This window comes from Podarcis muralis, chromosome 4, assembly GCF_964188315.1.
Source record: "Podarcis muralis chromosome 4, rPodMur119.hap1.1, whole genome shotgun sequence".
NCBI lineage: Eukaryota > Metazoa > Chordata > Lepidosauria > Squamata > Lacertidae > Podarcis > Podarcis muralis.
In genome coordinates, this window is record NC_135658.1 from 26,520,152 (window position 1) to 26,546,739 (window position 26,588).

At 45.0% G+C, this 26,588-nt stretch overlaps 3 protein-coding genes across 13 annotated transcripts in view; 1 reads left to right on the forward strand and 2 right to left on the reverse strand.

The window, feature by feature from the left end:
• The window catches only part of ATP8A2 (ATPase phospholipid transporting 8A2), a 330,202-nt gene extending 327,227 nt beyond the window's left edge, over window positions 1–2,975 (reverse strand). For 4 of the 6 annotated variants that reach the window (XM_077927098.1, XM_077927097.1, XM_028726364.2 and 1 more), the window contains exon 1: window positions 2,689–2,974. Coding sequence is in view for 4 of the 6 variants with exons in the window: in XM_028726364.2 (XP_028582197.2) it covers window positions 2,689–2,764 (76 nt within the window). In the remaining 2 variants the exon portion in view is untranslated. Of the gene's footprint in view, window positions 1–2,688 lie in introns of all 6 variants that reach the window. The other 2 variants (XM_077927099.1, XM_077927095.1) reach the window with 1 other exon arrangement.
• A 5,922-nt stretch (window positions 2,976–8,897) lies between these two features.
• RNF6 (ring finger protein 6) lies at window positions 8,898–20,430 on the reverse strand. Of its 4 annotated transcripts, none has more exons than XM_028726367.2 (5): window positions 20,123–20,430; window positions 15,884–16,034; window positions 14,728–14,932; window positions 13,388–13,495; window positions 8,898–11,589 (listed from the first exon to the last, which is right to left on the reverse strand). In XM_028726367.2, exons 1-5 carry the CDS (start codon window positions 20,278–20,280, stop codon window positions 9,947–9,949), a joined length of 2,265 nt encoding a protein of 754 aa, XP_028582200.2. In that variant the 5' UTR covers window positions 20,281–20,430; the 3' UTR covers window positions 8,898–9,946. The 4 variants fall into 4 exon arrangements, with proteins under 4 accessions (XP_028582200.2, XP_028582202.1, XP_028582199.2 ...); XM_028726369.2 differs by having other exon boundaries at window positions 20,143–20,278; XM_028726366.2 differs by lacking the exon at window positions 20,123–20,430 and adding an exon at window positions 17,065–17,229.
• A 66-nt stretch (window positions 20,431–20,496) lies between these two features.
• Window positions 20,497–26,588, forward strand: part of CDK8 (cyclin dependent kinase 8) — a 40,331-nt gene continuing 34,239 nt past the window's right edge. For 2 of the 3 annotated variants that reach the window (XM_028726371.2, XM_028726372.2), the window contains exon 1: window positions 20,808–21,287. In XM_028726371.2, the coding sequence (XP_028582204.1) occupies window positions 21,154–21,287 (134 nt within the window). In that variant the 5' untranslated portion in view covers window positions 20,808–21,153. Of the gene's footprint in view, window positions 20,603–20,807; window positions 21,288–26,588 lie in introns of those variants that run through there. The other variant, XM_077927101.1, reaches the window with a different exon arrangement.

Consider the following 26,588-nt stretch of genomic DNA (forward strand, 5'->3'; position numbering starts at 1 on the left):
TCTTTTTTCAGGCTGAGGGCCACATTCACTTTTGGGGCAACTTTATAGGGGCCACATGCCAGTGGTGGATGGGACCAGAGGCAGAAGTAGGCAGGGCAACCAATGTAAGCTCTACCTTAGTACATGATGCGGTTCCTACACACACACAGCTGTCTAGTCTCCATCCAGACAAGCAAGAGGCATTGTCTAGGTTTCAGGGACATATTCCAGCCAGGCAAAAACATGTGGGGTGTGAAGCAGAGCCAGTTAGGGGTATGGCCTGGAGAGAGGTACGAGGGCCATATGGAGGAGGTTGGAGGGGTACATTTGGCCCCCGAGTCTGATGTTCCACACCCTTAGTATTACCCTGGCATTTCCACTTAAGTTCTAATTTCTTAAACTGTGGTGGGAGTACTGGCAAAGGGAGTCTTACCACAAGGCAAGGTGAGGTAACCCCTTCTGTTGGCATCTTTTGGAAGCCACGAAAGGCAATAGATGCAGGCTTTTATTGTCTGAAACAGAAACAGACCACTTTCAGCTAACATCGGGCATGTTGGAAAATTCTTCTCCAAAGATCCCTGCGAAATGAATAGGAGCTGCACAAGAATGTTAATGGGCTCTTGCATCTCATATCCATTTCCATTGGCCTCATACATGATAACCGCCCAAAGGATTGTGTTCTGTGTTCAGTATGTGGGTGGGGAGGCATCTGAATTTGCTGCCTCCCAACCCCAAAATGCAACAAAGCAACCTAGGGCCAGCCCTACAGTTAGGCAGAGTGAGGTGGCTGCTTCAGGCCGCAGTTTCTGGGGGAACGGGGAGCTGCAGCATAGCATGGCAGGACAGAGATGTCCAGCACCACCCAAGCCAAAGATGGAGAACCTGTGGTCCAGGGTGGAGAAAGCAGAGGACCCGGGAAAAGGATAAACACACACACATGCACACTGCCATGGCTTAGATCAAAATCAGAGCTGATCTAAAGTAAAATTAAAACCATCCAGGAGAAAGATGGAAAGGAAGGAAGGAGCAAGTTCTATTAGATGAGCTTCAGTATCTCTTCACCAACACGTGCAGGAGTAGAATGTTCACAGAGAGACTACTGGGAATGAGAGAGAAACTCGATTCAGCTTGCACTGAAAGGCAAACCTACCTAATTTTCACTTTCCAGAACAACATATGAACCAAAACACAACCACCCTTCAAAATCCACACTTCTCCGGATTTTGCAATTGCAGTTCTCCAGCCAAGAAATGCATACTATCTATCTATCATCTGTGAAAGTAACATTTAAAAGTGCATTACATTGGGGAGAATTAATTTGCAAAACTGTGCACATTAGAAAAAATTGCATACCGCTAAGACTTGCATATCAGGAGAAAATCACATTAATATGATGATGAATCTTTATGAGGCCTTTGCTGAAATAAATAAGTTGCAAACTGGTACAAAAATGTGGAGAACTGAATTTCGACTTATTAGCAAGGCAGAAGTCACGGGATGCACAGGTTGTAGTCTGGATGAAGGAGCACAAACGTCATCAAATGCCTGGTCATCAATTGCCTCAGACAGAGAGCAATGGTATTGTGTGCGCATACACACACAATTTAGGATACAGGCCATCATAAACACACCCACACACCCATACCCACATCCACGAAATTAGGCCATCTGTCCTTAGAATAGATAGTGCTCATTGATCTATATGTGCATATGTGACCGCTGAACTATATGTGACATTGACCTATGATCTGTATTTGCATATATGCATTTTTGCATTTAGTGTGCAAGGTTGTGCATGTTTTAATGCAGATTATGTGTATAATTACTGGGATCAGAGCAGGAGAGCAGGATAATTTAACCACCTTTCCCACTGCTGCAGGTCTGGAGGAAAATCCCTACTCGGAATCTAATGTTTACATCCGGAAGGAGATGGATCACCGGGTGCACTAGTTATATGCCCAAAACAGCGCACTGGTGGGTTTATGCTGGTTTATGCTAATCTCTCCGCCGGTCAGTGCAGGCTTTGCTGCTGCTGGCTGACAAGTTGACAGGTTTCGCATTTTATTCAATTTGCGAACCGGCCAGAGCGGCAGGCAAGCGCAAGACATTTAAAAAAAAAAAAAAAAAGGCGCAAACGAGCCGGGTGTTTTAAAACGCACGAGCGCGCACTGCAGCGAAAATCCCCGGGCCGGTTTGCAAGGGGTCAATCCGGCATCAGGCCAAGCCACCAGCAGAACCCTCCTTCTCCCTGGAGGACGCTAAAAGCGAAACTGGAAACCGATCGATCCGGAGCAGATTGGCAAATGACCCTTTCCCCTCCCTCTGCCGCCCATCATACCATCTCCCTTTCCGAAGAGCCGGCTGGCCGGGCAGCTCTTTTGATTCCGTCCCCCCCCCCCCCAAGAATGCCCTGGCCTGACCTCATCCAACCAGGCGGGCAGGAAGGTGAATGATGTCACGAATCCCCAACCCGGTCGCCATGAAATATGCATGGAATGAGCCTCGCGCTTTCTCTCTATCGATATAAATATGAAATGGAAAGCTCGCGCGGGGAAGAGGCGAGAGGCGGCTTGCTGCTGCTGCTGCGCAGTGGGATGCAGCGGCGCGGGGATAATAAAGACGCGGAGGAGGAGGAGTGGGGGGCTCCGGGGGCGCTTCTCCCTCCCTCCGCTTCGCACCCCCCGACCTCCCCGCACCACCCCCCCTTACCAGCGGCCGAGTGGATCTTGGTTTTCCTCTGCAAGGACATCTTCAGCGCCTTGTCGAGGCCGCTGGGGTTCGGCATGCTGCAGCAGCCTGGCGCGCCGCGGCTCAGCAGCGCCCAGGCAGAGGCGGGAGACGAGCCCGGCGGCCGCCTAGGGCTGCGGCAGAAGCAGCAGGAGAGGCGGAGGCTGCGGCCGTGACGACCCCGCCATCCACTCCTGGCCGCTCGCTGCCTCGCGCGCGCAGCCCTCTCCCGCGCGTACGCGGCGGCGGCGACGCCTCCCCTGCGGCTGGCGGGCGCTTTGGCCTCGCTCCTTGAGGGAGCTGCTTGGCCTGGGCTCTGCGCTGCGGCTCTGCGAAGGGCGAGGAGGGAAGGGGGCGAGCAAGCGGGAACTATAGGGCAGCGCCAGCCACCTCTGCGGGGGGAGAGAGAGGGGGCCTGGCCGAATGAAAGAGGAGGTCTGGGGCGGGGGGGGGGTCCTCGCGGCACGCGCCGACTCGCCGCAACCTCCCGTCAGCTGCAGAGCAAGGTCTCCGCTCCGGCCACCAGGGCACACGTGCCTCATCAGCAGCCTCCAGCGCGAGGCCGGGAGTTTGGCGGGAAACGCGCCCGCTGCACGTGGGAAGCGCGGCCTTTGGTGCGGGAGTCGTGCCCGTGCTGCGGGTAGTGGCGGCGGGGGCAGGTCGTGTCCGGCAAGAGGCGAAGAGCAGCCGCTGGCCAAACCATGTTTTGTGAATATATATAATTTATTAAAGTCCTACTCTGCCCTTCATCCGAAGATCACAGGGCGGTTCGCAACAGAAATAATTCAAAAGAAGAACACAAAAGTTCTGGCCCTTAGATGGTCAAAGAGCGAATTGTCTCCAGCAGGGGTGCCAACCTGAATAAAATGTTGCTAGCTAATAGATCAGAAGACGCAGTGCCCACACATTTGAATGGCAATACTACCCATCAACTTGGGTGGGGGCTCCCTCAAATATTTGGGGGGGGGGGGCTGAAGGGTCCTCGGCCCCTAGGAGTTGGCTCCTCCTTTGCCCTTTCAAAATGGGTTTTTTGTGGAGGGGTGTTATTCGATGGTTGTTTTTATATTGATTATATATTCTGTGTTTTTATATTTTGATTTTTTTGTGTGAACTGCCCTGAGACCTCCAGGTATAGGGCGGTATATAAATTCAATAAATAATAATAATCCTATGGCTGGTAAAGAGCCTAAACTAAATGTTTTTGAGGCATTCTTAAATTTTATTTATTAAATCTGTACACGGCTCTTCTTCCGAAGATCACAGGGCGGTTCACAACATAATACAAAAGGAGAACACAAAAGTTCTGGCTTCCAGATGCTCAAAAAAGGTGAATTGTCTCTGGTTTCAGTCAGCAGGAGCCCATCCACTCACAGTGCCAGCACAGTTGCTGTGTTCCTCTTGACGGGTAGCTGCTGCTGGTGATTTATGGCATTTCTGTTTTATTTCTAGCTGCAGGGAAGAGCTCTAGCTCAGGTGTAGAGCACCTGCTTGGCAGGCAGAAGGGCCCAGGTTCAGTCAGCAGCATCTGCAAAAGAACTGCTGCAAAGGCGATTCCTCCTTGCAAACCATGCCCACCTGCCTCACACCTGAGGCCATATGATGCATCGGATGTAGGGCAGGTGTCCACATGAAAAGAAGGGAACAACCAGGAGTTTAAATCGAGCTCCCAATTGCTCCTTTGCTGGAGCAAGGCAGTCGGAGTGACTGATATATCATTTGTGACGGGGGAGGGGAGAGGGGATGCTGGTGGGTGGATCATAAGTGGGGTTTTTCCCCCTCTGCAGACCGGTGGGCTCTCTCTCTCCACTTCATGTTTGTGGAAAACTAAGAAAATACTCATGCAGTGATACAAATTAGATTTATTGTTTCACCAAAAAGGTTAATTACAGTGGTAGCAATTGGTCTCCACAGCCACAGCAGGCACTGTAACTCTCCAATGGCACACTCTTCCATTGTCTCTTGAGACAGACGGATGCCAACAAAATAAACAAATAAATAGTTACAATAAATAACTAATGGACTGTTTGTAAAATGAAATTGACATCAGGAACTATACTGCTTGCTGGGACTCAAAGAACTGATTGTTAACGTAAACATTAAATAAGAAGAACACCAGTAAACAGTCTTGTCTAGACTAGGAATCTCACCAGCCAGCTGCTCTTCAATTCCCACATCGATGTATCTATAAAGACAGTATTGATTCTTTAAAAAAGTGTAGCTGTATTGGTATTCCATAAACAGTATGATTACCTATGTCAAGTGGCAGTAAGATATCCAGAGATTCCATAAGAACATCTTTGGGGACATTGGAGAGATTTATTTACAATATGGCTTTGGAACAAAGCCCTGATTGGTCGTTCTTCCTCTTCCATTTTTTAAACAAGGCTTTTGCATTATTTGACCCAGACTTCTAGTTTGTTCAGGTATACGATCTGTTATGCAGTCTGGAAGCAACATTTATTTGTTACCGTTTCTCCCAAAGGAGACCAGGGTTCCATGCACATAACCCAACAGACCGTCAGAATAAAACATTGAAAACAATCATGTAAAAAACCCATAAAGTAGTAAGTTCATGCACATTTCAGTCAGCAGAGTTACTTTAGAGGGCTCTCACCTGTGGCTCCTAGAAGCTGTCAGAATGCAACAGCTACCACATCCCAGGAAATGGCTTGGACTGGCCAGCCAAACCAGATTAGGGTAGCCCTTGATGAGTTAGGGACTTCCCCTCCATGTGAAAACAGGCTGCAGCAAATTGAGTGGATGAGGCCAATAGTGGATTCAACGGTCAAAAAGGTGGTTTCTGCATGTGCTGTAGAGGGAAACTCTACAAATAAGGAAAACTCTGATCCTAAACTTCTGCTGCCGTGAGGGATATCTTTGGGAGAAGAAAAGACAAGGAGTACACCCTACACAACTCTGGAATGGAGTCCCTAAAATGGCTGGATGGTGCCTTGTTAAGCCTCCTTCCGACAACTCCTGCAGCCAGGCTGAGGTCGAATGTATTGCTCTTGTTCTGTCTTCCTTTGGACCAAGAGGGAGGTTTGTCTGGGCAGCTTGTGCCCTGAGGAGGTTATTTTGGTGCTGTTGATGCAGTGGTTTGGCTTCATTGTCTCGCAAGACAAACGGATGCCAAGTAGTAATAGTAATTTGAACCAGTGCTCAGACTCTTACGTAGGGCTATTCTATGAGTTTTGAAGCTCAAAATTGTAACTGTATCTCTGCCTACAAGGGTATATTTCAAAATCACTTGTGCATATGACACACTACTTAGCTGCTATATGTGGAAAAGTATAAAACTATAAGAATGTCTTTGGTAAAGATTTTGACTTGACTTTGACTATAATGAGTAGAGCAGTGGAGTGACCTTGTAATTGTCTTTGTGAGTTATCAAATGGGTTTGTTGGACTGCTTCAGCTTATACTCAGTTCGAGGGAGCAAAGAAAACAGGCATTTCAGCACCATGGCTAGCTCTGCAGTGTTCAAAGCAATCAGATGTGAATTATTTCTTGATCAGCACTTGGATTATCATCTAGGTTTATTCACATTTCCTCCACCCTTGTAATGATTCAAGCAGCATATTCCACAGCAGTGCTTCTATGCTTAATGCCAACATTTTTGAATGCAACATGGAACAGCATTGCACAACAGGCTTATCTCTCTGATTTAGGCATGACAACCGCACCCTGCTGCAAAATGCTACGGTTTAGAAAGCTGCCACTCCATTCTACTTCACTCCTAGTTTTCCACTGCCCTCAATAGTTAGTCAACATTCTGTGACTTTCAAGCATGACAGGCATGTATGGCTCATAAAAGGGCAACGAAAATAATCAATCATATAGCTCAACTTCGCTGTGAAGAAAGGTTGCAGCATTCAGGACTTTGTATTTTAGACAAAAGGTTAGTGAGGGGTGACATGATCAAAGTTTATTGGCACTTTCACAGGTGCCACATAATGCCCATACCACATCTGTAAGAACTTTATCATTTAGGGCAGTGGCACTTTGGCATTCCCTGCCTATTGATATCAGGCGGACACCTTCACTGTATTCTTTTCAGCTCCTGTTAAGACTTTCTTACTCAGACAAGCCTAGCCAGATGTTTAGCATGTTAGTATGAATTTTAATTTCCTTTAGTTTATTCTATTGTGGTTTTAAATTTCTGTGTTTTAAATTAAGTTTGTAATTTTTAAATGATAATTTTATGGTTTTATCTTTATTGTAAACTGCTTTGAGGTTCTCTACAATCAAGTGGTATACAAATGTTAATATTAATAAAAAAATAAGTTTGCAAAATTATGCATGGCAAGAAGTGGTCCTACATATCTTGTTTACACCCAAATAGAGTGGGTTATATAACTGCAGTTCACCCAATGCAAAATTCATAAAACCCAAACGGTTTAAATTTAAGGCGAATAACAACCCATTCCTAGGGCATACTCCCTGAATAAGCAAACAAAGCAAGGCATTTCAATCCACAGGCACCCATCGTAATGTCTCTCCAATATGAGAATGATGCCACTTCTGATGCACGGGATCCAGTGTGCTGTAGTGGTTAAGAGCAGTGGACTCGTAATCTGGTGAACTGCTTTCGCTTCCCCACTCCTCCACATGCAGCTGCTGGGTGACCTTGGGCTAGTCACACTTCTCTGAAGTCTCTCAGCCTCACTCACCTCACAGAGTGTTTGTTGTGGGGGAGGAAGGGAAAGGAGATTGTTAGCCGCTTTGAGACTCCTGAAGGGGAGTGAAAGGTGGGGTATCAAGTCCAAACTCCTCCTCCTCTTCTTCTTTTGAAGTATGTTGGTACATGTGTTTAGGATGGTGATTCTACATGTATTTATTTGAAAGAAAGTGGCTCTTAATTAAATGGTACTCCACTGCAATTCAATTTTCAAAGACCCATGCTTAGGACCATAACCTATATTGGCTCAAATCCAGTTGTGGATTAGAACAGCATTGATAGTCTTAAATTTGCCCAAAGTTGCACCATGACCATTTGAAATTTTAGGGTCATTTAAAAATACCATCTCCCACCCACTCCATGTTGGAGGCATGTAAGGATAACAAGACTCTTGACATACAATCAATGGGGCAGAATCACTTCCTGAGCATCCAGAGTAAAGGTCAAAGAGATGAGCTATCAGTAATCTAGCTCAGAGATGGATTAGAGTCAAAAATAGTTGCAAGGAGGGACTTTCTAATGAAAGTGTCTTTGTGTTCATGATGCAGCAGACCTAACAGTACACAGATCTTCATAAATAAGGACATAGATCCCAGAGTCATAAATAACAGAAGAATAGTCCTGCTGGATCAGGCCAATGGCCCATATGGCATCCTGTTCACACAGTGTGTTCATGGGAAACCCACAAGCACAGCAGCACTCTCCCCTGTGGTTTCCAGCAACTGGTATATAGAAGCATATCACCTCTTGACTGTGGTGGTAGAACATATTCATTAGGGTTAGTAGCTGTTGACAGCCTTTTACTCTATGGATTTGTCTATTCTCCAAGTTGCTGGCCACCACTGCCTCTTAAGAGAGAATTCCCCAGTTTAACTACGGTCTCTGTAAAGACGTACTTTCTTTTCTCTCCTGAATCTTCAGCTTCATTGGATGTCAGTCAGTTCTAGTGTTATGCAGAGATAATTTCCCCCCTTGTGCACTTTCTCTGAGCCATGCATCATTTTATACACTTCCATCATGTCACCTCTTAGCTGTCTTACTTGCACCAGAAAAGAGGAGGAGGGTAAGTTCAAGTTGTTCCATGAGTGCAATGCTTTAGGGAACACTGCACAAGTTGATGCAACTCCTATTTCTTCCCCCACTCCTCTGAAAGACTTCTTTACAAGATCCAAGAGACCTATCCAACATCATGGGATGTGTCTTACAGCTTTGCAATGAGGGAGGAAGAAGTTCTGTTGTGTGCTGAATGACTTCTGCAAGCACACTGTTATTTAGCTGGATAAAACCATGTCTTCTCTACAAGTGTGCATATTTGCACGTGTTACTAAGAATTCATGTAAATATTTAAGAAATGGAAGCACTGTTCCTTATACTGCCTGCTACAACCTAGGTCCAATGAATTGGAATGGTTTGAGGGTTACAGCTAAAAGAAAGAGGCATTGCAGACTCCATTTTTTAAAGAGGCCATTTTCCTTCTCACTCAGCTTTTAAGAGATACGCAAATGAGTCACACATCTGTTTTGTTCTTGCACTTTTATTATTTTGTCAGGTATTGGTATAAGCTTTAAGGTCCAAGTATACAGTTTCCTTTGCATTTTTGTAGTAAGCATACATCTTTCCCTTAACAAGTGATGGCATCTGATTCTCAGAAAACTCTCCACGGTCCAAAATTACATGTTCCATTACATGTGCAGAAGAGACTGTCTTACAACAAAATGATAAAATGTACAAAAACGAAACATAAATCGTGCTTGCTGCTTGCAAGTTACTTATCCATGGCACTCTTCCACCATCAAATTAAAAAAAAAGTTTTCGAAAAAAACTAATTGGAATGTGCTTACATGTCTGTTGAGCAACCTAAACGTACGGTTTCTGTATTCGTTAAGCAATGTTCTGAGGTCAACGTAGAACTGGCGAACATAAATTAATAGTTCTCTAATGTAATCTCATGGCTAAACAAACATTCTGTATAAGTCAGTCCTTTGAAGCAAATGTCAGTCGACCCCAAGAACCACATCCACTGTAAAGGTTAATGGGCAACAGTAAGCCATGTATAAAACATGCAAAAACTGTCTATAAAATTAATAAAACCAAATGGGCAGGGTATTCTATAAAAATATCCACTGCATATTTAAATCAAAACACTTACTCTATTTAAAGTACCTCCTGCCAGATGCCCAGGTTTCCAGTTACTTTTGCAACATAAAAAAGGATCGCTCATAGAGCAAATGGTTAACAAAAGATTATTTCAACAACTTCACAAAAACTGAAATCTCAATAAAGATCATACTGTTAACACAAACAATTACGTTTCTATATTACAGAAGTGCTTTATATAAGGGAATATTTTAGAAAAATATAATTGAGGCCTATTCGATTGATCTTCACCCTTACACTTGCCTTTTAAGAAGAGAAGTTCACTGCCACATGTAGCGAGGTCACTTCCAATTTCAAACTTGTTTTACACACTCACTCCTCATATTCAAAGTTAGTAAAATACCACCAGGCTCCCAATGGAGTACACAGATTCAAAAATTTGAGGAACTACCCACTGCCTGTAATGTTAAGCTACTACAGGTTGTCGACAAATTGGGCAAGTGGAATTCTCAGAAAGCCAGCGATCAATACAGTGAAAATGGAACTCATGCATACATGGCAACTGCCTTAGCTTGTTTCCTGAAACATATTCATTAATGCAAACACTACAGGTCTTGCTTATTTCACCCTCTTCTGCACCGGGATGCCCATAATTGCGAGTAGAAAGATTGTCAATTTGTTCTTTGGTTAACCCCCTCAAATGGTCACTAGTACTTTCATCTAATAAAAGGTAAGGTACAAGACGAAGGATGGGAAGCGTTCCACTTTCAACAAAACTGTTTGCATCTTGAAACTGTCTGTTACCTTGAGCTTCATTACTTTGATTGTAGTGTTGGGTCGCATTGGTTTCTCCATGCCATTCTCTGCTGCCTTGTTCAGCAGGCCTGCTTCGAAGAGAAGCTTCACTGAACTCACCAATGCTGCTTAGAGTGTGCACGTTAAACAGTTCTGACTGCGTGTCTGCCGAGTGCTGACCACTCCTCTGAGCTTCAGAATCTGACTCGGTGCCCATTAAGGAGCTTAGCTCTCCAAATCCAGTCATAATTTGCCGTAGAATTGATCTAAGAGCCGCCGATGAAGATTCCCCGAGCCCAATTTCAGATATCCTACGCAGGGGTATCCGTATGGTGCTAACATACGTCCGTATGCCCGCATGTTCAGATCGTGAAACGGTCTGACGGAAACCCTCCCTATCGCTTTCGAAACTGACTGCGTTGTCTGCCGTGCCTGCTCTCGAACGAGTTCTAGTAGCAATGCTGTCTTGATCTCTATTTTCTCCAGTACGAATTCTTCTCACCTGAAGGTCTAATGTAATAATAGGATGTCTTCTAGGTGCAGTTGTGGGTCTGGTAGATTCCTCCTCTTCCAATGTTATGCCCAGTGTTGGCACTTGGTCCTCACCTTGCTCAGGAGGCGGCTGGGCTGTTTGTGCCTGGCCAGACCTTCTATGGATTTGCTGTGCATTCAGACGTTGCCTTCTTTCCAAATGCGACTGAAACTGACTACTGAACGTTGATCTTAGTCTTAAAACTTCTGGCCTTTGCCTTGCATTCCTCCGAGTTCTAGCTCTCCTTCTGTGAACAGTCACCGACGAGACTCTGTGAATTCTCCTTTGCCTAATAATGTTGTGTTCATTGTCATCTAAGACATTGTTGTGTGCCGCAAGGCCTGCTGAGCTTCTGTTTCTGAGTCTGCCAGGGAATAACTGAGTTGCTACTTCAGCATTTTGTGTCACTGAGCCACTAACATTGCCAGCCCTTGATGAGGCAACTGCACGACCAACAGTCTCTCTCAATGTCCTGCTCCTTGTTCGGCTGGCTATGGGACTCTCTTCTATCAGAGACCTGTTCTCTACCTGCCTCCCATTGGGATCACCAAGAAGGTAGCCGTTCAATTCTTCCCCAGGAGCGTCAACACTGTTATGTTCGTGATTTATATTTATTTCAAGACTAAACCGAAATTCCCCGCTACTCGGGTTTGCTCGGCTTACAGCCCTCCAAGTCTGGTTCCCACTCTGTCCACTATGGCTGGAATTTCCTGTACGGTGGAATGTGCTCAGCCACTCTAGCAGCGAGCTGTTTGTTGAATTTCCCCCAACAGTTTCTGCATCTGTAAGTAGTTTTTTTAAAAAAAGAAAGAAGACATTTTTCATGACTCGCTTCACTTAGACAAAGCAGCTAACTGCAATTGTCACGTGAACCTGGAATACATGCTAGCCTGAACAGTCAGTCACATGATCATCTATCACATGCAGAGCTCTCATTCTGCTTCCCTTACAAATGCTATGAAATCTAAAAGCCAACCACCCAGTACAGAGATCAACTATATTTGAAGAGTTATATTCTTTGCTTCTTAAAGATGTCAATCAAAAGCCTAATCTGATGCACTAGTCTCCCCACAACTTCTCGTGTATCTAAGAGCTGTGTACAACCTCTATATCTACCCTTCATGTAAAAAAAACCCAACTGTCTCCCATCCCGAATCTATAGTCCCCACTCAATTATACTTCATTTTCTGCTTCCGCTAGCTTAGAAATTTGAGACATACATAATTATCTTTCATAGCTTTGATGCTACAATTTAGACCCAGCAAACAAGCCATGTAATTTATACCTAGCTGTTTGTGTGTGCGGGCACCTGTATACACAACTGTGCACATTTCAGTCATATTGTGTACTGTTTGGACACGTGATCTCAGTAACGTGCGAATGAGCACTTTTAGAAATTCCAAATAAGCAGAACTCTTTTAAAGTTTTATGTTAGTGGGATTTCACCTACTAGTTTCTAGGTTCAAAACCTAGGTGAAATTGAGGGGGGTGGGAATCACATGTGCAACTGGGTCTCAGTCTTGGAAGCAAAAATGAAAAGCTTTGGAAGAGCAAGACATGCCTTGACAAAAATAGGGAAGTCCAAGTTGTCCTGATGGTATCTGGTACAAATAAATGTACAAGTTACAAGTGGGAAAGCCATTAAAATTGATAGGAAAACTGTGTGGAAGGTCATAGGAGAGGAGAGTAGTATCTGGAGTTAGTAGCCCACAGCAGTGGAAGAAAGGAAATTGCTTCTCTATTCTCTCCTCACCCATCTATCTCTGTCCTCCTCATTGCTAGGGTCCAGAGTGCTCTTTCCTGCCTACCAGAACAGCCAAAAATAAGAAAGCAAGGTGAGAAAGCACCAAATACAGGAAAGGTTTTCAGGTGCAAAGAAGAATGTTGTGAGTCCAGCCTGTTTCAATTTGAATTCTTCTTCAGGGGCACTCTTAAGAACAACCAATTTTGGTCTTATTATCAGAATTATTGTGCAACCAAGTTGGGTGTAAAGGCTGAAGCTGGTTGTGCCTAAAACAAGGTATACTAAATCTGCGCATTCTAGTTTTATCTAATACTGCAGGTAGAAAGTGTTTTCATATAATGACAGCAAAAGGCCACAGATTGCATCTTGAATAAGTAGCCAAAAATATTTGCGCTACTCAGCAGAAGCATAGCGCCTTTGTGCCTTTCACTTCTCAGCAATCAAGTGGAGTTTCCTCCTTTCACAGGATTAAACAACATCTTGATACAAAAAGCAGAGATATCTTTACTCGCCATAAGTCTGATTTCCTGCAGGTCTCTTTCCTTGTCCTTATATTAAACACTGCCCTCACCTCTCTGTCAAGTGCACTATATGCAGCCACAGAGCATAGACTCTCTTGCCTAGAAATCCTGCTCTAGTTTTCCTTAACTCCCATGCAGCAGCTCTGCACTACTACCCTTTCTCCAGCTGTTTACCTTCCTTTCCTTGGACAAGGTCATTGCAATAGGGTTTGCTGGCTGCTGATTTTAACAAATACTAATTTTGCTAAGGTATCTAAAGAGCCTGCACCTGCCAGAAGTTAATCAAGAGATTACTATATTAAAATGAAAGCTTACCTCCGACAGTACCTCCTTCCCAGTCTCTATTTTCTCTGTCAGAATGTGATGCCAAATGCTCCTTTGCACCTAGCAAACGTTGCTGCAGCTCATTTGCTGTTATTTCTCCTGAAACAGATAGCAATATGACCAGTTTATTTATTGGTTCAGATACTGGTTGAAGACATAGAAGCAAACAGAGCAGCTATTCCTATTTTTAACTAATAAAAGCAACATAGGAGTTAACCTGGCATGACCAGACTACAGAAGCAGAATTATAAGCATGCACTAGACACAAGGTTCTGCATTTTGACAATGCAGTTTTGATACAGCAATCCAAAACACTGGCTGGGAGTAACATCCAAAGCCCTGACACTTGTGCTGGCCAGAGCAGAAGGTGGCAGTGGTGGTTTTCTAAACATTTTTGCTGCTATAGTTTCAGGCTGGCACAGTAAAGAGACCCTGATTAGGCCCTTCTTTAGGAAGTGGCCTGGCTTTGGATTCAGCAGATCCATTGCTGGCCCTTCTCTGCCACTATAATGTATCTAATGTAATGGGCCTTTACAATGGTTTTCACAGGCAGCAGTATGCACTCCACCACACTTTCAGCAATTGGGCTGGGGGGTATGGCTGCAGTGGTGACCCCATGCACCAATAAAGCCCAGTAGTGGGACACCTCTTCCTCTAAACCCATTTAACAGTGCAGATCAGGGGTTTGGATTGCTGTGCCTAGCACTGACCAAAATGTAATGATTCTAGAATCAAGTTTAAGAAACTGAAATCTAATATTTTGTGTTTCCTCTGTTTTGCATGAACCTAGACTTCATTGTGAGCTAAAAGACGAAAGAACAAGGACCTAACTTGCAATGCACATTTTAAAAAAGAATTTCTATGTTTCCAAAGCACACGAGGAACAAATTCTACCCATAATTATGTTTATCTACCCATTGCTTCATACCAAGTTTATTATAGTGTTTCAAAATGGTGGATTAAAAAAGCTGTATTCAATTTGTATTATGTTAAGCTACAGGGAACCAGGCAGAGGGCCTTCTCGGTAGTGGCGCCCGCCCTGTGGAACGCCCTTCCAGCAGATGTCAAAGCGATAAACTACTACCTGACATTCAGAAGACATCTTAAGGCAGCCCTGTTCAGGGAAGTTTTTAACGTGTGATATTTTACTGTATTTTTGGTTTCTATGGAAGCCGCCCAGAGTGGCTGGGGAGGCCCAGCCAGATGGGCGGGGTATAAATAATAAATTATTATTATTATTATTATTATTATTATTATTATTATGTTAACGGTAAAGCTGTATTAAATGTAAGAATTCTATTAGATTTTAAGTACCAGAAGTCAAGTCTCACCTGGAGTCCCCAGAAGGTTGTGATCTCTCATTAACCTGTAGTCTTCATCACTGAGCTCATTAATAAATTGGTAATAGGCTTCCTCTCTATTAAGGCGTTCCTGTTGCCACTGTCGCTCATCTTCACCACTGTGGCTTTGAGATGTGGTCTGCCCACCATCTTCCCCTGAGTAAGAACTAGAGCAGTCCATTCTGGGAACACCAGACTGTTGTAAAATGGAAAGAAATATAAAGTTATCTGGGCTGTGTGTTCCAAAATTGTTGGTGTGTTTGATTCAGCTCTTATATGTGTACTCAATATCATATACCATCATTTACTGTAGTCAATTCCTGGCTGCTAGGATGGCTGAGGTTGCAATTCAATGCACATTAAGTGTGGAGTCAGTTCTACTGAACACAATGTAACTTACTTCCAAGTAGAAAAGCATAGGATCAGCTTGTAAGTTTGGGTTTAACTCTTACTCCAATGCATTTATCTTGTCAGGTTCCTACTTCAAGTATCTAAGAGGTTACAGCCTCTATGTAACAAGTATTTATGGTACAAATTATGCAGGAAATGGCAGGAAAGAGCATTAAGTTCATCTGGGTCTCTGTCGCTAAATATAACATGCAATAGAGTAAATTTAAGCATGCTTCAAATGGAGGCCAGCCAACATACGGTTCTCCAGTGACTGACTGACCTCTTCCAAGTGCCCTTTCATGCAGATTGGTGTCATACATAAACACATACGTACTCTTAAGAACTGTGAAAATCCTATACTAAGAAGTGGTCATCACTTACTCTCGACTACCTAAATAACTGCCCAGAGACAGCAGTTCATTAGCGTGTTAGGAGTAGAGCTGATTACAATGATAGGATCAAAGCAATGTTCTTTATCACAGAGCATATGTTTTGAATGCAGAAGGTCCCAGATTCAATCTGCAGCATCTCCTAGGTAGGATTGGAAGTGACCCGTCTGAAATCCTGGAGACCTGCGATCAGTCAGTGTAGACAACACTGAAGTTGATGGGCCAATGATCTGCCTCAGCATTAAGGCAGCTTACCTTTTACTTACTTATGATGGTTAACACTCAGGCATCTAACAGCAAAAAAAAAAAAAAAAGTACTAGGGATTTGAATGAAGAATCAACAGTAAGAGTGAAAGCAAAGTTCTCACGTTAAATATTTCCTTTTCCCTCAACCTTGCTAGGCGGTGGAAGTGATACAGATCTCTAGCAAGGTGTGATGTTGAGAATCTTATCAGATAATTCCAGTCTTCATTTTTTTCCAGTGCTCTTTGAACAGGCAGGGTGAATGTTATGCAAATCCTGTATGAGAAGGTAAAAGAAATGTGTAGAACAATCTACAGTAACAAGCAAAAATCATTGGCTCAGATTTTAATAAATAACCCATCAACTTTCCAACCCCTTCACAGCTGCTTCCCTCTCATAGTGTCTATAGGTCTACTGTCTCTGAAGTCCACTGACTTTAACTGGACAGAGAAACATTCATCAATGGAACATTGTCCAGCAAGAAAGTGCAATGAAAGCATTTGTAACTCTTAAATTTCTGCAAGTCTCGCAATAGTTAAAGGCAAGGAACCCATCATTGGGGGGGGGGGGGGAGAATAAGCTGGAGGTTTGTCATCCGTAAAGTACAGCACAGCTTTTAAAGGACCTTTCAAACACCTATATCCATGCACATGGATATCCTTTTTAAACAATTCCTCATCTACTCCAACTTTGCTACCCCTTTCCTGCATAATATCCTGTATGGGTTATGCCCAGCAATGCTGGTCTGTATGTAACCACCGTCCTTCAACCCACCATGGCAAGCCAAACTCGACAGGGTAATGGCATTTAGTCTATTGCACAAAACACGCTCCCACCCCGGCATGGTGGATCTCGGGGCACCTTTCAGACATTTACGGCAGCATAAATTTGAGCTGCTAAGGTGCCACAAAGCTTTTGAATTAAAGCCAGCTCCTCCCCCTCCCCCACACGTCTTTGCCAAGCTTCCCTGGAGCTTTGGCCGGAGGCGCTGAGCTCCTCCCTCCGCCCCGGCCACATTTAAGAACCCTGGGCGGGGGGGGGGGGCGACTCCCAGCCAGCCACCTGCTGGAAAGACGCTCCGGGGTCCGCTCCGGTTCCCGAGCAGCAACCACCGGAGCCCGTTAGGCCAGAGCCCGGGCTAGGATATAACGGCCGGTTGCTGGGAGACCAGGGTAAGCCTAGGCAGCGGCGCCCACACAAACCCCTCCTCGCCCCCGGCAGCTATGAGGAAAGTATCCTCCGACAGACTGCTTCCCGTAATAAAAACGCGCCCCCGCCCGCCCCGCCTTTCCTCGGCAGCGGCTACCAGCAACAAACCGACAACCCGGCCAACTGCAAGGCACCGAGGTGCACCGGCAACAGCGGGCCGCCGGCTGCTGGTGCCTCGGCTCTCAGTTCCGCCAAGAAACGCGCAGGCGCGGGATCACGCCCCTCCCTCGCCCATTCCATGCAGCGCGAGAGCGCATCCCGTAGGAAACGGGGCGCAGGGAAGCTGCGTGGCCGGCAGTGCCGTCCGAGCATGTCAGGAAGAGCGACCAAAGGGGAAAGCGGGTCGGGTGAGCAAGTTCTGGGGGCCCGAGCGACACAGGAGGGCGTGTTGGGACCGACCATGGGGGACTCTGGGGCCAACGAGCTGCTGAGCCCTCTCTCTGGGCGGGGCGCAGCAGCAAGGGCAACTGAAGCATAGGCTGCTACTGGGCACGTCGTATCCAGCGCTTTACCCAAATAGAGAGCGTCGAGTGTAAAGCAGAGGTAGTCAGTGTGTTGCCCTCCAGATGTTGCTGGACTTCCAACGCCCAACATCCCCAGCCAGTCAGGGATACTGCGGGATTTAGTCCAAACGCATCTGAAAGGCGCCAGGTTTCTCAGCACAGAGTAATCCACAGGAGTGGCTGCAGGTGTGACTGGAGTGGTTATATGCACGTTGCGCCAGCTCCAGAGAGGAGCTGTTGCCTTTCTCTCTCTCTCGGGAAATACAGAAGACAGCATTGGATCTACACATAGAAAGCTGCCAGTCAGAATACACAGTACTGAACTAGATTGGCCAGTGGGTCTGACTGAGTATAAAGCATCTTTCTACACTCCCAAGACAAGCTCCTTAGGAAAAAAATATGCATTGGCTACCATCCCTAATAGGTAGGCCTGGAAACTTTTGAGATGAAAAAGATGAGATGTGCTGATAAATATTTGATGGTTTTCTGCCTTTTAATGGAACTCCGAAATGAGTTGGCCTGCCTCACTGCACCCATTATACAGTGGGCTTATATATAACCAAAGTTAAAGAGAATTTGCAGCAAAACTGATGTAAAGGATTCACACACTTTGCTACCACAAAATGCATCTGCGGGATTTGTGTGTGTGTGTGCATTATGCCTTCCAGCTCACATACAATCAGTCACATGTGCACACTGATAATTTTTCATCATTCCTGATGACAGATACAAAATGAAAGCCATAGTAACCTATTTACCCCAGCAATCTGTCTATGAACAGTATAGAATTAGAAAGCTGCCTGCTAGACAATAGGAATTCATATGTGCACATATATAGGTGTTCTATGGGAGACTATGGGGACAGTGGAGGGAAATTCACTCTTTATAGTGGATGAACATAGAAATTCACTGAAACACATTATTCACCTGTCCTTCAATCTGATGTCAATAACTGTGGGTGGTATTCAACTAACTTGTTTCATCAGTGCAAGAAAATTTGCTTGTGCAACAGAACTTTTCCTCTTCTCCCTATGTGCCCCACAAATATGTTGTGGGGGTTTCCATAACCCTCTGGAGCAAATTTGGGAATGGTGCTAGGCATGTGATGGGGGGGGGGGAGAGAGTTCTGCTGCACAAACAGAAATGCTTGTGTTGATTGAATGAGTTAGTTGGATGATGCCCCGTGGATTTAGGCTCCTAATTCTCACTTTCTTCCAACTGATGTCAACCTCTGAACAGCAACACTATGCAGACCTATGTAATGTATAGGACCCATTGAACTCAGTGGGACTAACTTTTCAATAAACATGCAAAGATATTGATTGTGAGACTCTTCCTGGTTCACATCTTCCTGGTCTTGGACAGTGAATTCCAGTAATAGTCATTTTATAGAATTATGCATAGTCTCCTGCCTCTCAGTTTGTTTCCACAAAACAAAAAATATCTTACTTGGGCATCAAGATTTTAATTCCAAAATCATATATTCTCGAATATAATCAATTATGCTGCTTTAGTCTAAGCAACTGTCCCCTCCACTTCACAATCTATAACTATTCTTTCATCAAACTCAATTTGCTCTGCAACCAGCTTTCACAAAGCCATTACTGTACCTTCTTTTCAAAACAATCAAAACAATTCCCTCTCCCCCAAACTCATACAGTAATAGATCATGTGAAACAGTATTAGGGCATTAGAAGAGAATGCATAGTTGAAACCATTTTGGGCATACAGTTATTTTATTCTCTCAGGTTCACATTGGATTAATTACTAGAAACTTAGTCTGCAGAAAAATAAAACTGGTTGCTATCCCTCTCCACTTCACAAAACCACCCTTTGCTTGGAAAATTCATATAAATAGGCTAAAGAGGGCAGCAGATTTCAAATAATGGTGAATTTGCTGCAGTGATATGTTAAATTGATTCAAATTTAATCTGAGCACTGTTTCAATCTACTAAAATAATAAAGGACAATGACTCAATTGTAGGCTGTTGAAATGATATGCTTACTGAAAAGCCCTGTAACACTTTTCTAAATGCAAGAATCAATTATGAAAAGATCTATATTGAATTATTGTGTATAGTAAATTCATTTTATGGTGTGAACTGTTCTGCATGGCAGAAGTGGCATTTTGATGGGTGGGTTCACTACAAGGTTCAAGGCCTGCTACTTAGCTACATTCAGCTGCAGACTGAGAAGCAGGTCTGAAGCTCAGTGGAGCAGCATAGATTATCATGCAAAAGTTCTCACTTTCCACCCCACTTTTAGGGGAAGACTGCATTCATGCAGTCTTGCTATAACGCTTGCTTTCTCATGCAAAGTAGGTCGGCAGTGGCCTAAAACTGTCTCTGGGTGGAGCTAGGAGTCCCACCTTTGGCGAAGGCCCACCTTTGGCGTTGACGGAGGCAGAGAAGGTGGGCCTTCCAGCTACGGGGGACCCAACTCCCATCAGCCTCAGGGATGAAGAGAGTTGGGTCACGGGTTCGCCACAACCGGCTCTGCGCCGCCCCAGAGCAGCCCTGGGAGGGTCAGGGCTTTGCTGCCTTCCCCCACTCCACACATTACGTCTTCCGGTTTAAAAACAATATGCATTTCAACAACACGAAGCAACCCCGTGACATAATAACGCTATGAAATAAAGGCTGTCAGGTCAACCTTGGAAAATGTTGCTGCACCTGCTGGTGTAGTCTCATATGTGCTGCATTTAGTAGTTCTCTTTCAAGGCATCTCCTTTTTGCCGCCCGTCCAAAGCCAACTCCAACCTTTCCTTCCTTCCTTCCTTCCGAAAACGCGTTTCCTTGGAGATGGCGCATCAATCGCGAACCCCGAGGACTTAAATTCCTATCACGCGCCAAGCCCACATCCGGTGACCCCCCCTGACTACAACCCCCAGCATGCAACGCTGCAGCCTCCGCCGTCAAAACCCGGGTTCCAAGCACGACCCGAAGATTCTAATTCCCATCACGCGCCAAGCCCACATCCGGGGACCCTCTGACTACAACTCCCGACATGCCCATTTATCGCGCTGGCCGTCTTATGGGGCCATCCCACTTCGGTCTCTATTTGCTACACCTGCCCAAGCCTTTCGGCTGGTGGCTGCCGAGGCGCGGTGCATGCCGGGGGAAGGGAACTGAGGTGAGGAGACGTGCGAAGAGGGGGCGTGGCCTGAGAGCCGGTTGGATTCCACGTGGTGCGCTTTCTAGTACCGAGAGAGATACCAAAGGAAAGGGGCGGAGAACGTTGGGGGAGGGTGGGAGAGAGAGCGCGCGCGCGTAGGTTTTGCGACGCTCTTGTTTTGCAGCAGCGTGGTCAGGCGCGGCTGCCGTATTCCGAGGTGCGAGATACCGGCTGTGTGTTATTCTGAGTGTGTGTGTGTGTGGTGCGCGCGCGAGCGACTCGCCTGTTGGGTTCTTCAGGCGGCTGAGGGAAGCGGCCGCCACAGCAGCAACCGCCGCCTCCCCACACAAGGCACCGGCTCGCGCCTGGTCCCCGCGCACGCGGCAGCCGCCCTCCCCCTCCCTCGCCTCTTTCACCTGGATGGTCCGCGTCGCGGCGGCGGGGCCTCCTCCTTCTCCCTCACCCTCTCCCTCTCCTCCTCCTCCCTGGTGCCTGTGGCGGCGGCGGGCGGGGGCTCCTCACGGCCGGGTGTCGTCTGAGGAGGCGGCGGCGGCGGGTGCGGGTGCTGAATGAAGATGGACTATGACTTCAAGGTGAAGCTGACCGGGGAGCGCGAGCGCGTGGAAGACCTCTTCGAGTACGAGGGCTGCAAGGTGGGCAGGGGCACCTACGGGCACGTCTACAAGGCCAAGCGGAAAGACGGGTGAGTGGACGGGCGAGCGGCTCGCATATACGCGCACAGAGACAGAGCCCAAATTCAGTGGTGCAGTGACCGTAACGCGAAAGGGAAATCCGGGAATGCCGCTGCAAAGGAGCGTCAAACGGTGCAGCCCCTTTAGCTTGGGGTGGACTCCGGGCGGGTGGGCAGTTTGCCATGATGGTCGCCTCAGCCCACGGAGGTGGGGGGGGTGTCTCGTATTCTTCCCTTTCCCCGCCCCGGTCCCTGCTTTCCGTTTCGCTCAAATGCCTTTCTTCCCTTTCTTTTCTCTCCCCCACCCCCCTCCGCGGTCTTTTCCCTCCTCCTCGGAGCCGCCCCTGAGGGCTTTCCCGTCTGCCACGCTGTCTGCCTTTGCTGAGAGCGCGCTCCGGGTGGATGGGGGGCTGCGTGAAACTCTTCCCCCTCCCCGGCGCCGCCTTGGCTTTTGTGAGGAGGAGATCCCACTTGGGCAGTTCCCTAAAAGTCTGTTCACGGCAAGCGTGTCCGTGTGTTTAAAGAGCCTTACGACGCCCTGAGGGCTAACAGGTTCATATGCGGATTTTTTTGGACTGAAGATCATGCCACGGCGACTCTATTAGCTTGTAAGGTAGAGTAAGGGCACATGTTTGGCCCTCTAGATGTTGTGAACCTTGCCAATGGTCTGGGATGGTGGGAACTGTAGTGCCCCACCATCACTAGAGTGTCACAAGACTGCTTTTTCTGTCTAGGTCCTAGGAAATATAGGAAGCTGCTTTATGCCATATTACGACTATTTCATATGTATTGTTAGCTCTGACTGGCGACATCTCTCCAGGCTCTCTGGCAGAGAAATGTGTTTCCCATCAGCTGATGCTTTTTAAAACTGGAGGTGCCACGGACCTGAGTGCAACTGCAGGAAAGGCACAGGCTCTGCCATTGAGCTCTAGTTTTTACTTGTAAGAAAGTCGCACCTTCACCCCTACCCCCTGGCAACTCCTGCTGCATCTCTGTGCATACACCATGTGTTTTGTATTACTGTACTTCCCATTTCTTTTCTAATTATCTTACTCTTCTTTTTGCCTCCTTAATCCCTTCTTCCTTCCCTATCTTTTTGTCTGCCACCTCATGTTTCGTTACTAATTGCTTCTTTGTCCCTCATACTCCATTTATCTATTTTTCAGTGTGATTGGTCCCAGCATTTCTACCTCAGTTTAATCACTTAAGAAATAGTTATCACGTAGTCCTAGAGGCTTTTTGTCTTCCCCTCCCACCACTTTAGAATTGCTTTCCCACATGCAAGTTTGCATGTGGGAAGGCATGAGGCACTGATATTCTAATAATCAGACTAGGTGAAGTCTAAAATGTGGCAAGGGGTAACTGATCCTTAAATAATCTTAGAACATAATCTGTCTCTTCCTGCTTATCTTTGTGGAGTTATGTCTGTGGCTTTCTCCTAAACAATGCCTCTTGTCTCTCATTCCATGATTAGCACATTCTTGAGTTTATACCTGGCCGTCTTAGTAACTGTGGTTTTATTACTAGTGGGTTTTTTTTTAGCAGTTCTCATCTTATACCTTACAAAACATCCTATTATATTAGATACAATAAGTGACAGCCAGCATGCATCCAGCTGTAGAAATCCTCTTGTGTAATCTTTTGAAACAGAGCTCTCTCAGTTAAATAAATTGCTCTACTTATTGCAGACCCACCCGGTTTCTGTTTTTTTTGCCAACCTGCATTTGATTTTCATTACTTAATAGCTTGTCACCATTTTGTACTTCCTTGCTGACTGCTTTTGTGAAGGATACATACCAATCATCATAGAGGGTTTGCTTATTTTTTCTTTTGAAATACATCTTTTACCTTTTTCTTAGTAGAGCTGTGGGAGAAAGAAATTGAATTGGAGTTTGCTTCCCACAGTTAACAAGAGATAACTTATTAATTGTAATCTAAGTTGCATTACCTAGCCTAGCATTTTTATAGCCATAAGAACCAGTAGTCTGCATTTCTTATTACTTCTGGGCATTTTATATTCTAAATGTTTATGAATTGTGGAATCTTTAACAACAGATTTATCCTGCAGCTCCAGCTTCATTTCTCTTATACTGGTTATGGGTGTTGCACTTTAATGAGCTTTCTATAGTAACAAGTGATACCTTAGTATTTCCAGGGTAAATGCAATTTGCACATGATTGTAGCATGTTGGAATCTGGGGAGGTTTTCATGTGTGGTGGTCACTTACTATGCATAAGGATGCATGTAGTTGCATGTGGAAAGGGGTATTTTAAGGTTTCACATGCTGATACCATGCTTCCCAAATTGGACCTGAAGCCATTTTGGTGGCTTTGAAGTAGGTAGGTGTTTATGAACTTCACAACCAAAGTCTGGATGTAGTGCATGTTCATCCACTTTATTTTAAAAATACATTGCAGTGGTACCTCTGGATGCGAACGGGATCCATTCCGGAGCCCCGTTTGCATCCTGAAGTGAACTCAACCCGTGCGTGCACGGGTCGTGATTCGCCGCTTCCGTGCGTGATTCATTTTGATCTCATGCGCGAGCGGTGAAACCCGGAAGTAACGTGCGCCGTTACTTATGGGTCGCTGCGTAGTGCAACCCAAAAATGTTCTTCCCGAAGCTACTACAACCCGAGGTATGACTGTATTAGAAAATTTTGAGGCTTGACGATTAAACCTCCCTATTGCAAGTATGTAGGTAAGACTTTAAAATTAGTATTTGAAAGACATGACTGTTTCTTTTGTGTCAAAGAATCTTTCCCTGGCAAGTCAGCAGAACTATTTAAACCTTAATTTGATTATTTATAAACCCAACTTGCTTTCTGATTATTTACACATGAGTATATGCAATGTGTAGAGCATTTCTGTAAATGACATTCACAGGAGCATATTGACTTTGGAACGAACTTGGTTTCCCCCTCCCCCCATCTGTGATTCTCTAGGTGGCTATCTGTCATGTATGATTTAGTTGAGATTCCTGCATTGCAGGGGGCTGGACTAGTTGACCCTTAGGGTTCCTTTTGGCTCAACAGTTATGTGATTCTGTGAAAGGCAATTATGCCTTTGTATGTGCCACCATACATAAAATAACTTGCTATTCTATATTACACATTTGTGCAAATTACTCTAATGATGTAAATCTTGATAAAAACTGACACTGACGTGTTCAAAGACTAAAGTATTTACAGTTCTTGAGGGCAAACCTGTTGCTGCTCAGACAGCTTACCCTTTAAAGGTCAACAGTGTCATCCAATGGTGACTGTCCATTGGTGGAAATTAATGGAAGGCATCAGTCAGCAGAAGTGGAAAGGAGGCAGTTTTAGCGATCCCTACCAATCTAAGTTGAGGTCTTTCAGGGGTTCAGCATCTCTTTGAAACTCACAATGATCAGCAAAATGCTTTGAAACAATCTTCTGTTGTGATTAATGTATAAATTACACCTCAATCCTGTGTGCTACCTGGTATTGGTTTCTATGTGAGTAATAAATTTTTAAGTTCAGTTCAATATTACAGTGGTACCTCGGGTTACATACGCTTCGGGTTACATACACTTCAGGTTACAGACTCTGCTAACCCAGAAATAGGCTTCAGGTTAAGAACTTTGCTTCAGGATGAGAACAGAAATCGTGCTCCGGCGGCGCAGCGGCAGGAGGCCCCATTAGCTAAAGTGGTGCTTCAGGTTAAGAACAGTTTCAGGTTAAGTACAGACCTCCGGAACGAATTAAGTACTTAACCCGAGGTACTACTGTATTCTAAACTTAATAGCTTTCAGTTTGCTTTAAAAACTATAGGTAACTTGCAGCTTACATACATTTAACTTGTGTGCAATCAGCTTTATGTACTCATCAAAATCAAAATAAATCAATAAAAGGGGACAGAAAGTGGGCAGGCATCTGGGAAAAAAGACTTTGGCAATCCCACCAGCCATTGAACCCAGTGTGTTTTGACTATATGTGATTTTGGCATAACTGCCGAATAACTTAAGAGTCGCTTATAATTTAAATGTAGCTAGTGTTCCATGTATGAATATTGAATTATTTCTTTAGGTTACTCTAGTGGTGCTCTTTTTACTTGCCAGTTTCAATGTGCAAAAAATATCGAATATAATGTGGTTGTGTGTTTTTTATATGATGTGCATATTAGATTTTTGAAAGTGTTCTCCAGTTCAATCAAAATAAAAAGGGATCCTCATAACTACAAAAGCAACTTCTTAGTTATTTTAAGTGCAGAATCCAAGACTGATAGCTTTGTATGCTAATACAGCTCCTGCAAGGGAAGTAGGTCAGGTAAGTTGTGTTTTGCTGTGTGTCATTTGCAATGCTTTTGAAACATCTCCCATATTTTTATTAATGTAGTGTTGCTCCAAAAAAGCTGGTTTCTCCCAGGAACACTCTACTCCAACACCCAGTTCTATGCATTCACCAGATGGTGGCTTTTCCTGCCATAGCAGTCTTGAGGGCAGTATCTTGAGTTATTTTACATTTTAAATATTATCCCATCTTGCTATACACTGATGGCTTAACAGTGATAGAAAATGAATAAAAAAGTAAACATAAGACAAACATTTAAAGGAGCAGGATCAATAGCTAGCAAGTCTCGCAGCAGTTCTCAACCTGTGGGTCCCCAGATGTTGTTGGACTACAACTCCCAGCATCCCTGAGCTCTGGCCTTGCTAGCTAGGGGTGATGGGAGTTGTAGTTCAACAACATCTGGGGATCCACAGGTTGAGAAAGGCTGCAAGGCAATACTTTATCATTTTTAAAAAAAACTCTCTGAAATATCTGTAGTCCCCTAAAGCCAAGCAGTTAAGAAACCAAGTGGCCCTTTTTTAGAAAGGATTTCCCTGAGTGAGGAGTACTTTTGCTTATATAACCACTCACCACACCTTGGATAACAAGGGAACACATAACAGGATATGATGTTGAACTAAATGAATAGGCGTTTCTGTGGGAGGAGTACCCACAGAAGGAAGTACCTTAATATTGTACCTTAAGGTCAGTGAAGTGAAGGCGAGGCAGTATAGTGGAATGCTGTGCTCCATACCACAGACTTCAGTTTATAGTTCTGCCAGATGCATTTGAATCATTTAGGTTTCCAAATGCTCTTCAGAGATAAACAAATCACAGTATTCTAATATGGATGTTTTAAAAGCATTAGTGACACATCTTTTTGGTCTAGGAAACGGAGGGTGCAATTGGCATACTAGCCAAAGCTGGTATAAAGTGTTCCTAGCCAATGTTAATTCTTGGAGATCCAGGAGTGGTACCTGATCTAGAAGCGCTCCCAAGCTGTGGACCTGATTCTTAAGGGA

Bases quoted from the DNA above. Each gene is read 5' to 3' on its own strand.
- RNF6 (XM_028726367.2), bottom strand. From the start codon at position 20,280: ATGCGCCATCTCCAAGGAAACGCGTTTTCGGAAGGAAGGAAGGAAGGA. The intron at 14,933-15,883 runs GTGAGAACTTTG...ATTTTACAACAG, and splicing joins GGGAAAAGGAAATATTTAAC to TCTGGTGTTCCCAGAATGGA. The intron at 11,590-13,387 runs GTAAGCTTTCAT...AACTACTTACAG, and splicing joins GGAAGGAGGTACTGTCGGAG to ATGCAGAAACTGTTGGGGGA.